This window comes from Parasteatoda tepidariorum, chromosome 9 (genome assembly GCF_982258835.1).
Source record: "Parasteatoda tepidariorum strain Cologne lab strain chromosome 9, Ptep-v5.0, whole genome shotgun sequence".
Lineage (NCBI taxonomy): Eukaryota > Metazoa > Arthropoda > Arachnida > Araneae > Theridiidae > Parasteatoda > Parasteatoda tepidariorum.
This window is the reverse complement of record NC_141763.1, coordinates 24,922,749-24,937,718: the sequence shown is the minus strand read 5'-3', so window position 1 is coordinate 24,937,718 and position 14,970 is coordinate 24,922,749. Positions and strand designations below refer to the sequence as shown.

Below are 14,970 nucleotides of genomic sequence, written 5' to 3'. Positions count from 1 at the left end.
TAGCCTTTTAATTTGGAACTCAATCCAAGGGAACTGGATCAAGTATTGAGGTAAATTCTTCCTCCGTCGGGGACTTTTCGATAGAACTAACCAGCATTTGCGTTACATGGAGAGGAAAACCGCAAAAATCTCCCATGATTTGAGTGATATAGAGGGGACATTAACCCATGATCTGTCTACTACTGAGGATATATTACGTCGGCACTGTGGTCGGTAAGAGTTGTTTGCGAAATTGGTATCGACCAGCCGTCGCTGAATTCAAACCCGGTTCACCTCGCTCTATATTCCTTGAACCATCAAGTTGAACGTTCTTTAAATGAGTTGTATTTAAAAGGGATGATTAGCAGTGTTGCCAGATTAGGGGTTTTCCCTCTAAATTTAGGGGGATTTTTTATCTTCAATGGGTATTTTAGGGGAATTTGTTTTTAGGGGTTTGTTTTAGGGTTATTTTTGAAGTTCACTAGTTTCATTTTGGTTACGTTCTAATATCAAATTTTATAACTGAATGTGTGAGATGGTAATATGAAAATCAATATGATAAACCAAAACAAAAAGATTAAGATTTAATTTTAGAACGTAACCCCTTTGTTGAATGTAGTAGGTTATTACTTAGCTCGATCAACCTGTACGTTGGTGAATTTGAATTCAAATTATTTAAAATTTTTAATGTGCATGGTTTAAAAATAATGCCAAAGGATAAAGAAAAAAAGAAGTACGTATCAAAGTACAAGAAAGATTGGGAACACGAAAAGCAGTTTAAAGGTAAATTAATAGTACAATTGTTCATCATTTTTTTAAAATTATGAGCACATTATTAATTTGTTGATAATAAAATATTAAGAAGTATTCAAGCAACGTTTTTTATACATTATTTAACTTTTGTACTATTTTTTAAAACTTATTCATTAAGTTAAAAATTTTGGGGTTTTTTAAAAATTTTTAGGGGATTTTACAACGCCATCTGGGGGTGAACGGTTAGCGAATTGCCAAAACATACCGTAGATTGCAAAGGGCTGGCGAAAGTTTCTATTGGTGTTAAAGGAGCGTTCTCGAAATCGCCAAACAGCTGTGTGCTTATGTTTTTGTTTTATTTTCGGTATCGCATAGCATTCAACAAGTTAGATATGGGTGCGACATTTAAATTAAGCGGGTCTTCATTTGATTCTTCTGCATCAAATAAAATATAAAGCGTATTTTTCTGTTATAGCGCCAACATAATCGTTTGTATCTGTTGACTAAATTGTGTTTATTAGCGTTTTTTAAAAAGTCGTAATAGAACTAAGATAGAAAAATTACGCATTATTACATATTCTATAGTTTCATAACTTTCATTAAATGCATTTCGAGTAGTGAAATTCTTTTCCTACTCATCCACTAATTAGAATTAATAATTTCACAATAACCTTTAATCCTTAATAATGAAATGATTATTATAATAAAGTTTGTTTACTTAAAAGATTAAAAAAAAATTTTATTGTTTATCAGAGACTTTGTTTCCAATTCTATATTCATTAATTAAACTTGATGGTTCTGCTCGATAACCATTTACAATTTTTTTAAAATTTTATTTAATTTTCTGTTATTATGAAATTCTTTAAATATTTTTCGACGTAGAGATTATTTAGCAATAATGCGAAAAGCTGAAATTTATAAATGTATAGTATTTATAAATGTTTAAGAGAATTTTTAGCAGCTATTTTGTACTAATTATTTTAATTGAAATGTTCATTATACGCAGTTTTATAATAATAATCGTAAAATTCATTGAACAATTGAGTATTACACTTTAAAATGCAAGTATAATTTAATAATTATTTCATTTTATAACTGCAAAACGGTAGATAAATAACTTCGTTATAAAGTTTTACATGATACGAGAATATTATACGATTGCTTTATAATGAAAGAACAACAATTTAAGTTTTAAACTTTTTGTTAAAAAGAAAAAATTGAAAACTTCTCCTGTCATCGGTGTTAGCGATTAGAGAGTCTTTTATCGTATAAATATTAAGTCAGTATTGTTCCCTTTTAAATAAAAATGCATTTTGCTCCGGAAAAAAAAATTAATTGAATTTTGTCGATAAAAATTCCCTATTTATAGCAGCAAAAAGTTTTAAATTTCTAATCAAACTTTCCCTCATTATAATTTTGTGTAAATAATAATTATTAATAATATAAATGACTATTGAAAGGAATTAATTGAGAATGTCCAATTTTAATGAATTAACTGTTTACGCAATCAGATTAATAATTTTTTTCATAATTTACAAATGGAGAAAAAGTCTAAAAGTCAAAAAGAGAAAAATATAGTTGAGATTAAATTAATAAAGTAAGCACAACCCGAAGGAGATCGAAGTAATGGCATTAAAATCGAAATGTCAAAAGAAAAAAAATCACGTTTTAGTGTACAGTGAGCAGTAAACAAAAATCTAAAACTAACTTTTGATCTAATGATCAGATGTTTACCTTCTAGGACTCAATCTTAATGGATCGAGAGGGTGAGTTCAAATATGCCGCTTAATTATAGCAGACAATATATTTTAAGTTCGGAAATCAGACACTAAAACGAGCCTACTTTGAGAAATTTTTTTCCTGCGTATTCGGATTTTTGATCCCCAGTATATAGGGGTTGCCGCTATCTGGAAATATTATCCCAATAGTTTGGTCAGGAAAGCAATGCAATGTTAGGACCCCTTAGTGTTAACTTTACTTTTTGCGCATTTCACCATATCTTGGGAACTTTCCAGTGAACTTTCAAGTGAATTGAAAAATTTTTGCACTCAATGTTTTAATGTTCATTTAATTTAGAAATTCCTTAATTTCCTACCACTATTGTAAGATATTTACTTTTCACCTAACTTGTAAAATTAAAAAGTTTATAATTCTTTACAAAATCACTCAGGCGAAGTGATTGCGTTTTATTTAAATCTTATTTAGAAGGTATTTTTCTAAAAGTATTTCATTTAAAGTTTTTATCTAATTTTTGTTTCTTATTTATCTATAGTTATTGAAAGTTAAGTTGATATATTTTAAGTTGAAATGAATGTCGCCCTGCTTTGCATAGTTCAAAAATTATTTCAAAGGAAACATAACTTAACATTAAACACTCAGGACTTACAATTATAAATCAAACAATCACTACATATATTTATTAAAAAATACTCTTATGAACTGATAATAAATTGATCTAAGTCCTAAATGTGAGTTCTATAATATATAATTCATTTAAACTCAGTATATACATCTGACCTCTGTTGTTGCCAATGGCTCAATTTTAAAATATAGTTCTTCTTTTACAAATTTTCGGATATTTTCATATGAAGGATAGTATTAAGTTTGAGAATTGAAAATTTTTGTTTAAAAAAGTTGTTAAAAATTATAATTATTATTAATACTTGACAACAGGAAGTTTTTAATTAAAGGTTGAAATGTTTTTTAATTATGTTATTTTTTAATTATGTTATTTTTTTAATTATGTTTTTAATTATCTAATTCATATAACAGTATTTAGGAATCTATAAATTTATGCTACGTATGATCCTTGCAGAATAACCTGTACACAATATATGTAAATAAAATATATTTTTAAAATTGTGCATTTTCTATTAATTGCATTTATTATTCTTATACTGAAAGAGTATCAAAGTATCTATGACCTCCATAATAAGTGAAGTATTTACGGACTTTTTTTATAAATATTAAGGAATTGAATAAATTTTTCACGAAGTTTAAGACTTCATCCCATTGAAAAAAAAGTTATTTAATAAATATTTTTTTACAATAAATGCTTCTAGTAATAAAACAAACGCGATATAGGTCATTGAAGAAAAATCCCTTCATTTGTACATTTTTGCCTTCTTGAAATTATTTCACGTATTTCTTTTTTCACTAGCGAATTTCCGATTACTTTAAAATTCTAAAAATATCGATTTTTTCATTTGCAAGAAATTTTTACTTTAAAGCGTGATAGATAACATTTTTGAATACTCCAATTTTTTTTCTAATAAATAATATGTCTTTGTTAATTTCTAAAAAAAAATGTTCATAAAAAAGTTTACATTATTCTTTTATCAAGATTGATTTAACAGAGAAAATCACTAAATTAAAACAGGTTATGTTTTCTTACAATAAAAGCTAAATAGAATTATTTCTTCAAAATAGTGTTCCAATAAAACAAGGTATTAAAATGTTACGTTATTTTTTGTGATTGGTTCATTAATAAATTATTTTTATTTCTTCACAAACGCAATTCTTGTAAAAAAAAAATTAAAAAATTAAATCTGTTATATCAAAAAACTAGATCGTTTTATAAAATACAAATTATTGCGCTTAATAAAATATAAATACAGTTTATTTGTAACCGGATCCTGAGAATAAAAAGGTTATTTTCTTTTTTAATTCTCTACTAAAATGAATTAATGAGTTATTTTTATTCATCATGGCTAGTCGAGGAGGAGAAAAAAAAATATCGAATTTCACTGTTTAGGTTAATGTAATTTCGTTCTCCCACCACATTTACGCGTAATCCATCGCCAATTCCACTTGCAATCGCCTAGCTTATAATCTACGGTATGTTTTATCAATTCGCGAACGGTTATCGGTACCTGGCAACACTGATGATTAGTTTAATTAAGAGTCGTGGTGACTCAAGGAATTGAGCTCTCACTCCTTAATGAGAGGACTCATGTTTGAATCCCAGTGATGACTGGACAATACAAATTCATCTCCCAGCTCGACTTAAAATATCCTGAGCTGTGAACGGATGCTGGATCAGACCTCCCGTGACTTTGCATTTACCGCGGGAATTGAATTGAATGTAGGGTTTAATGGCACAAAGTGCCTCATAAGGAAATGCAGCGCCAAACAAACGGTTTTAAATTAAATCTTAGATAAATACATACTACAAATTTTTCTTACTAGAATCACATGAGATTTATAAAATTGAATACAACTTAACAGACGTATTCAAAAGTGAGTAAAATCAGATAAAATGTAAAAACAGTAATACATCATAAAACAGCTGCATTCTAAGATGGAAAAAAAAACCGATAAAATTTGAAATAGGATAAAACAGTTATATACAGTATAAAATACCAATTGCAACTAAAAGAACCAAAATGTTAGGATGATGGGAGTCACCTAACAAATCCTTAAGAGTTAAAATAGAACTACCGGAAAAGGTAAGACGATGACGGTTAAAGCATGAGTAAATAATTAAAATATGATGAACAGTGAGTAAACCTTTGCAAGTTCTGCATTGGGGAGATGGTTCTCCAAATAGCAAATGCATGTGGGTCAGGCGTATGTGGCCGAATCGGAGACGGTTTAACTTAACATCCGCATGCCACTGGCACAATACAGTATAAGGGATAAAATATGTTTTTACTGAATGCAATTTATTATAAATTTCAAGATCCCATTGTTGTTTCCATAGAGATGTGATAAATTGTCGAATATAAGTTTTTGTGTCCAAGAAAGGCACAGATAGAGTTAAAACAGAGGCAGTAGATCTTGCAGCCGAATCAGCCAAGTCATTCCCTGGACGACGTGACTCGGTATCCAACAAGATAAAATATGAAATCTATTTTTGTGAAGGATAATCAATAAATTATTAAAGAAACATAAAATTGGATGAGTATCATTGTTAAAACTTTCCAACTGACGCAAAACACTCATACTGTCGGAGTTTATGCAATACTTCCTTGTAGAACGCGTAGAGATCAGCCGCAATGCCAAGAGGAAGGCAACAGCTTCAGCAGTAAAGACGAAGCAAATATCTGGGATTTTGAAGCTATGGGCATCATCAGCGATGATGACACCACAATTGACACATCTCGCAGATTTTGAAACGTCAATGAAAACATATTCAGGATACTGATGTCGATGAGAAGAGTGAAGAGTTGTTGATAAATGGTGAGATCAACATAATATTTACTATACTTCATAAAAGGGGAATAAAATTGATATGGTGGGATGTTCTATGGAAGTATGAGAATTTGATCCACTAAATGCGATGGTTATTCACAAATGTCAAAAGCTTGAATGAGTCAACACATGCGAGCATTAAATGGACGGACGCGAGAAGATCTAGCTGTATATAATCTCTCCAAGCTTCATGAAACTACGTAATGCTTCAGTGGGTGATATCTAGATGATGTACTCATCGTGGCAAGTTTTCATGGTTTCCCTCTCCATGATATACAAATGCGGGTTAGTTCCATTAAAGAGTTCTCCAAGAAGGCAATTTTCTCCCAATACTTGATCCAGGAGTTCACTTGACTACTGGATCGAATACTCATTTGAATATTAATAGTCATAAATCCAAAAATGGGTTTGCTGTTTAACTTCGGATATAAAATAAAGTGGTTTGATTTGAAAGCGACAAAATGTTTCGTCATTCAATGTAAAATTAGCTTTTTAAAGGTAAAAGTTTGAGATTTTAATATATTATTATCACAGATTAATTATGCGCTTAAAATATTTAAACTCTAGGTTTATAAGAATTTTTCTTGAATTATTAAACATTATAGCATTGTTTGCAGTAGTCTATTTTAAATATTAGACAGCGTTTAAATAGTTGTCAAAAATATTTTTACCATTTGCATATGGAGGCAATTCGAGTGCCATTGTTGTGGATTCCAACTTGTCATCGGCGGAATTATCGTCATCTGAAAAATTATTAATGTAATTAGTATCTCTATTTTGTTACTATTTCATCCATATAAACATGCATTTGTTATAATAATAATATATAATGTATAAATATATCGCAAATGCGTATGTATGCTGTTAAAAAAAACGTTGTTTAATTTTCCTTATCAGTTGGGCAACAAATGAATGAAATGTCAAGCGAGAGAGAAGCCAAAACCCTGAACTCTTTAGCGCACATGCTTACAAATTTTTGAATGAAAATTCTTTCTTCGCTTGGGTAATAAAAAGTTGAAACAAACTGAGCTATAGCTGTGCAGAAATTAAACGGTATGTAGATAATTTGTTCGTGTAGGCAAACAATTTATATATTTGTTTTAATTGTACTAGTAAGTTCTAGTAACTTCGACCAAAATGCCAAATTGATGAAAACGTTTTAATAAATTAGTATAGAATTAAATAATAAAACTTGTAGATTAAGGAAAATTACGCCTACTCTTTAAAAGAGTAACGATGAGATAAAAGCAATAATATTTAAAACTTTCTTAAAAGAGACTAAGAATTAGTAGGTTTCTTTTTCATGGACTTCAATCCCTCATCTGAGATTGACCCTACAGAGACTACTAGCTTAACAGACTTACAGAGACTACTACCAACAGAGACTACTAGCTTAAACAAGAAGGATATGATTGTTTTTGCTTTAAATATGAATAAATTTGAATTGCAAGACATGGTGGTACTAACGTTTGAATTATTAGAGATGTTAAATAAATAAAAATGTAGTGAGTTTCTACTACTTTTCAAAATTGTAGCCACTCGGGCTATCTGCATTAATCCTTTCGCACCGAATGTCACAAATACCTGGCAGCATAAAACCGTATCAATCAGGGTAAAAAGATAAAACTGATAACATAAGTAGTTTTTTAGCAGTTTAGTTGTGGGCGGGGTTATAATTGTTTGATTTATTTAATTCACCATTACTTTAGTTCAAAGTAAAACTATTTAGTTATACTTTGAACTAACAGTGATTATATATATGATTAAACTAACATTAATTAAAGTAAAGACAAAGTAAGTTCGTCAATTTAGCAATGCCTATATTTAAGTTACCGTTTTTTATTTTTTTGCATCGTGATTTTGTATGAATGCTTTTATGAATCACCCGTCCCCGAGGGGTTAACAAAGATGCCAACTGTTCCGGATTCGACAAAATATTTTAAAAAACGGTAAGAAATACAAACTATAATATGCCGTTTTTAGGTTAATTTTGCTAACATTTTTCAAGGCCCAACTCAGCTCACCTGTAAAAAAGTGGCGCGTCTCATAAGCCTGCGAATTATTTCAGACATGCCAACTGCTCCGGACAAGTCAAAATAATTTAAAAAACGGTAAATAACTACAAAGTAAGTTTTGCAAACATTTGACTTTTTTTGCTTACTTTTTAAAAGGTATAGCTTGTCATAAGTACAAATCAGAGGTGATTTATATAAACCTACGAATTATTTAGAAATAGCGGTGGATAAAAGCTACAAATTGAATTTATTAAACCAAAAATCACAATTGATAAACTACCACTTTATAATATATATTTGCTGCCCGGAGCAAGTTGGCATCTCTGCATTAATTGAATTTTTTTTTAAACATATAGTATAAATAAACAATGTGCTAAAACGTTAACACTTTCACGCCGGGAGATTTTCTCATCTTGGCGACACACCGGAGTAAAAACTGGTAACAAATAAATTTCATTTTTTAGTTTTTTTCCTGGAATAATAAAAATCCATAACTATCAATAGTTTTTAACGGATGCAATTTTTATATAGAATTGCTTCTTCGCCGTGATAAATTTCCTTACAGTGAATTGTTATTGTTGAGAATAGATTAACTCCTCCCGAATATTATCTAATATTGAAATAGTTTTTCTACTGTATTTTCTCTTTTCCCGTACCAGTATTTACACTTTTCCCGGCGTGAACGTATTAACCCTTTCGCGCCGACTGTCACAAATACGTGACAGCATAAAACTGTATCAATCAGGGTAAAAATATAAAACTGGTAATCAAAGTTTTTCTTTAGCAGCTTATTTGTGGGTGGAGTTATAATTGTTTGATTTATTTAATTCACCAATACTTTGTTCAAAATAAAACTATTTAGTTATACTTTGAATTAACATGGATTATATATATGATTAAACTAACAATAATTAAAGTAAAAGCAAAGTAAGTCTGTCAAATTAGCAACGACTACATTTAAGTTACCGTTTTTTATTTAATTACAACTTGATTCTGATTTTGTACGAATGCTTTTCTGAATCACCCGTCCCCAAGAGGTTAATGGGCAATAGTTTTTATTTCGAAATTCATTTAACCGTAGAAAATCGTCTTACTCAGATGACGCTTAATTATTTTGATACTATGTAAATCTGTAACAATGGTAAATTGGGCAGTTTCGATAAGATCTTATAAAATGGTTTTTCCGTTATTTCAGAAAATATTTTTTTAGTGGTAGCAAAGATCTATTTTAATATATAGATATTTTAATGAATTAGAATTAAAAGAACTTTTTCACACCACTGCTTATATGTATTTTATTCTGCTGAGTTCAGATAGATAGGTGGTGAAGTCTTTTTCAAATTTTTACAAGAATTCTATTTTTTTTCTTTTTTAATTTGGATTTAGTTTGCTGCCACTGATAAATGTGTTTCGTACAAAACTCGAATAAAGGATTATGTCGTAAAGTACTAAATATAACATAGGTACAAGTATTATAATGATTATTTACCCCTTGAAAGGGATATGAATAGGAAAAATTGATCGTGGTAAATTTTGACTATCATGTCAAGTGAGGCTAAATACAGTTAATATTTACTCTGTTGGGATGAACGACAAAAAAACGAGTTTTCCTTAGTTTAATAACGTAAAGTTATCAGAAAGGATGACAAATAATATTGCATAAATAAAAATTGAAATTATTTTAGCTTTATTAATTGAAGAACGTAGTGGAAGACTGAAATAAGTGACATTTTCGGAGAGGCCATTATTGTAATGCGAAAAAAGTGCTTTCTGAACTATTTTATTCGAATTTATTAGAAATCGGGACTAACAATTCTTTCCTTCATTATTTACCGTTGCTTAATTTGAAATAAAAATCATGCAAGCATACTAAAAAGTAAAGTGGATTACTTAGTTAAGATTAAAGTCAAGGTAACAACAATTCTGTTACATTAAACATATCCATATTGATGCAACCACCTTATGTTGCGTTCTCTTATTCACCAATTTCCCTAAAATGTTACTTACCTGGTTCTTCCACTAAGTTCTTCAATAGTGTTGATACACGTCTTTAAATTTTGAGCATGACTGCATAGGGTTTCTTTCTGTATGTATTGACTTTTTTCGTTTTTATCCTTTTTTTCTCTTATTCACCCCGTGTGAAGAACGAGTATTAAGCTAATTACATTATAACAATTTAGAAAAAAAAACATTTATTAAATACCACTTCATTTTTGTAGTTCTTTATCATTGAAATAAATCTAAACTTTTCTTACGACAGTCAATTTCGTCAGCACCATTTTGACAGTTTATCATTCCATCGCAAACTTCACTCCTGGCAATACAAGTATTTTCAGAACAACGGAAGCTGTCGTTACCTTCACAATTAATCACTGCAAATGTAGAAAATAAAATGAAAATGTAACATAAGAAATGTAAAAGGACCGCAAGGCCCCAGACGCCCAGTTCTATTACAACGAAAGAACGAACATAAAAAATATATTACTTTTCAAACATAAAATTTTTGATTAGAATATAGATATAAAAGAATCGATCTTCTGCTCTAAATTAGCAGAAAAATTATACGTATATATATATATATATATATATATATATATATATATATATATATATATATATATATATATATATATATATATATATATATATATATATATATATATATATATATATATGATGATAATATTAATTTCAATTTTTTGGATTTGGGTATTATAAAAGATGAAAATATCTGCTTTGTTGATTTATACGATAAAAGAAATGATTTTAATTTTAATATTAATGAACTAATTACTTGGAATTCTAATGTTTCTAGGAGCATCTATTTAAATACCACTTTTAATGAAATGAACATAATTAAAAGAATGTGTAGTAATATCTATTCATTCAAAAAACAAATCGGTAAACTCTTTCAAAATTTGAAAAAATAATTGATACCCAACTAACGTAATAAAATTTTATATAAAATCATTGAATTAATCGCATATTTTTGTGGATATATTTACTAAACATTTTCTTTGTTAATTTATATAATTTTCCCATGTGCAAATCCATTTCGGGCCAATCCATGGCTAAAATTATCTACTAAAAATTTCTTTATTAATTTATAAAATTTTTCCATGTGCAAATCCATTTTTGGAAAAACTGTGGGTAAAATTATTTATTAAAAATTTCTTTATTAATTTATAAAATTTTTCCATGTGCAAATCCATTTCGGGCAAATCCGAGTGAAAATTATCGATTAAAATTTTTTTTCTTTCATAATTTATATAATTTTTCCATGTGCAAATCCATTTCGGGCAAATCCGTGGCTAAAATTATTTGCAAAACAGGCAATTTATGTTTCTCTTTTATATTTTATCTTAAATAAACATCTATTTTCTAAAACTGCTAATGGTCAACTTTTTTAAATTATACAGTATAATATTACCTTGCGCACATACATTTCGGGCCCATCCTTGGTAACTAACAAATCAATGCATAGAATAACAAATCACTTCAGCAATGCTGTAAGAACAGCACTTAAAACCCTCTAGTTAATCTCAATTTGCGCTTTTGTTTTCACATTTTGTAATCTGGCAATCTTGTAGCGAAAACATTTTTAAATCATTCTTGAAAAATTTCCCGTCCATGTAAGTACATCTGATTTCGCTACTCGCATTATAGTCTATGTTTTATACTGATTTTTCTTTTTCTTTTATTTTCTGTTTTTATATGTTAATTTTACTTATTGTGTTCTATTTTATTTGTTGTAATTTTTGTAAAAAATATTTCTTGAGTGCTCCTCACACTATTGTATTAATATATTTTGCTCTGGCTATACTAATACAATATCAGAGAGCACTCTTTTTTGCGGATATAATCGTGTGAGCTGATGAAAAGATTATATCTTTTTTTCCCCCGGTTTTTTTTTAAATAAAATATCATCCATTTTTTTTAAAACTGTTGTTTGTTATTTTTTTACTTATTATTTTCCCCCTTATTTATATGTCTATAATTTTTCTTTGTTTTATCTTCATTTTGAACTTTTATATATATATATATATATATATATATATATATATATATATATATATATATATATATATATATATATATATATATATATATATAATGTTAAATGCATTATATATTAACACGTTGAATGCCATTGGGGTCACCGAGGTGACCGGCACTGAGTTTGTTCGTAACGCCGTGGGAGGTCACCGGTGAAGCAAAGGTTATTAGAAACACATAATTCGAGCAACACACAAAAATAGTTATATCTATATACACAGAGATGCCAACTTGCTCGAGACAGTGAATAAATATTTTCAAGTGGTAGTTTATTATTTGTGATTCTTGGTTTAATAAATTCAATTTAATAGATTTTGATCCACCACTATTTCTAAACAGTTCGTACGCTTATATAATTCACCACTTTTTACCGTATAAATCACGGGTGTACCGCAGGGTTCAAATCTGGGCCCTGTTCTGTACATCCTGTACACTGCAGATTTTCCGACTAATGATGATAACCTAAACGAGTTTGTAGCACTATATGCTGATGATACGGCAATCATAACTAAGTCAATGAATACAAAACGCGCTATTACCCTGCTACAAGATAAACTACAAGTAGTTGAAACATGGTGCAGCAAATGGCGCGCAAAACTACACTCCGACAAAAGTCAATTCTTAATCATAAATAGTAAGAAAAAACAACAAAGTACTCCCCACATCTATCTCTTTAATACTGAGATCAAACCAGTGAAACACGTTAAATACCTCGGCGTCACGATCTCATATAATCTGAGCTGGAATACTCACTTAAACGACATAATCAAAAGAGCCAGAGGAGCGTTTTTTGCGCTCAAAGTCCTCCTGCATAAGAATTCAAAACTTGAGCTAGGAAATAAAAGAACTATCTATATACAAACGATTCGACCAATTCTTACGTATGCTTGCCCAGCCCTCACTACTATAAGCAACAACCTAAAAAAGAAGCTATCTACAACTGAAGGTAAATTTTTACGCACAATGACTGGCGCCCCAAGGGCGATTAGCAATAGATTACTCAGAAAAGACTTAAACATTGATGATATCAATTGCTTTATAGCTAAATTGACTACAAAATTTTATAGCGACGCAAAAACATGCACCACATCAGATTTCAATAAGTTGTTCGATATTGATATAATCCGTGATAATTCGAATTTCAGCCCAATTACCGCCTTTTTATGCTCAGACAGCATACTATCAAAATATTATTAACTTTATCATAAAGCTCTACTCAAGGGGATCTCCCCATTCCAAAGATGATTTTCACTTCGAAACTGAAGATTTACTTCTTTAAGGACTTGATTTGTCGCTACAACATACTACAACTTCAAAGATATTTAGGACCTCCTAGAATACGACAAAACAGAATCGATGAATCGGTTAGTGGCGCTTCGCGCCAAACGCCGAGATAACCCCAATATCCAGCATCCGTATAAATCATGCTTAACCTTTTAAAAAGTTAGCAAAATCTACCTAATATTTGAGAATTTAATATGTAGTACTATTTTAGTTAGTAAATTGGCCAGACGTCGAACGGCCCGTGTAGGGGGGAGGGAACTGTCCTTGCATCAGAAAGGTTCTGGGTTCGAATTCCGGGCAAGACATGGATGCTCTTTCCTTCTTTGTACTATCTGTCCTCACTGTGGGAGCGACGTTGGCCCACCTAATATGGTGCCCAGAAAGAGAGGCCAACAAAATCGCCCTGTATATGCCTGAATTGACGGATGTTAACACAAGTGGGCATTGGAAGAAAAAAATGATTGGCCAGACGAGTAAGCAATGTAAAATTAGAGTGGATTTCTACGTGATAAATATTAACCTCAAATAGAGTTTATATCTAACGCTCAAACGTTTAAAACCTTTCCATCAAAGAAAGTTATAGTATTGGTCTAATTAGCTCTGAAAATGCGATGATGTATGTTTAGTAGCTAGGAAAATTGATCAGGCCCTCGCTAAGAAAATCTATTAATATTTATATATAATGTTTTATAAATGACTTTATGAATAATAAGTGTTTCAAGAATGAAACAATGAGTATAAAGACTGCAAACATTATTTATTTCTTCTTCCGTGGATGAATAATTTAATAAATTTGGAAAACTACAGTCCGGAACAATGGATCCAGTTTATTCCAGGAAAATAACTTTTCACAAATTCTGAAAATTGGACAATATAAAAAATTTAATTAATTTTGTTTATCATCGCGTGAATGAAGAAATTCTGACGTATAGGCTAACTTATTGGTCAGACCTTTCTTCAGAGAGGGGATATCATGTAAAGTTAAAAGTATTATATATAAAATATAATCCATAAAAAGAGCATATATCTGACGCGCAATCATTTAAAACCTTTAACAGTAATAATATTGATCTAATTATCTCAGAAAATGTGCAGACGCCAACTGCCCCTGACGAGCCATATTTGTTTGATAAACGGTAAACAACTACAAACTAAAATTTGCAAATATTTGACTACTTTTGCCTACTTTTTAAACCGTTTATTACGACTTAATTATATTGATACAACATACATTTCCAGGCTTGTGTGCTCAGGCTTATAAAACCTTGTCAAATAGAAGGACAGATAGTACAACACAGAGGAGGATATCACAATGAATGCATCCAGGGTTACGGCGGGATTCGAACCCTCCACCTCCACGCTTAACAGAGCGTTTGGCGGGCGATACCATACCCAGAGATGCCAACTGCTCCGGACACGCCAAAATAATTAAAAAAACGGTAAATAACTACAATGTAAATTTCGCAAATATTTGACTATTCTTGCTTGCTTTTTAAAAGGTGTAGCATGACATAAATACTAGTCCTAGTGTTTTGATCTTATTGGGCACCTGGGCCGCGAAGCGCCCCCTATCCCATTCATCTGGAATTTTAGAACAGTTTTGGTTGAGCAATGAGGTAAGCAGGCAATGGAGTTGCTTTTATGAATGTTTCAAGCTCTTTGCTTGAATAACTAAAAAGGAATCAAAAAT

General features: G+C 30.1%; 1 protein-coding gene across 1 annotated transcript in view; it reads right to left on the bottom strand.

Annotated features, from left to right (window-relative positions):
• The window catches only part of LOC107442793 (uncharacterized), a 32,331-nt gene that overhangs the window by 2,060 nt on the left and 15,301 nt on the right, over window positions 1-14,970 (bottom strand). Inside the window, exons 7-8 of the mRNA XM_071186647.2 lie at window positions 10,196-10,312; window positions 6,597-6,668 (exon numbers count right to left, since the gene is read on the bottom strand). Coding sequence (XP_071042748.2) covers window positions 6,597-6,668; window positions 10,196-10,312 — 189 coding nt within the window. The remainder of the gene's footprint in view (window positions 1-6,596; window positions 6,669-10,195; window positions 10,313-14,970) is intronic.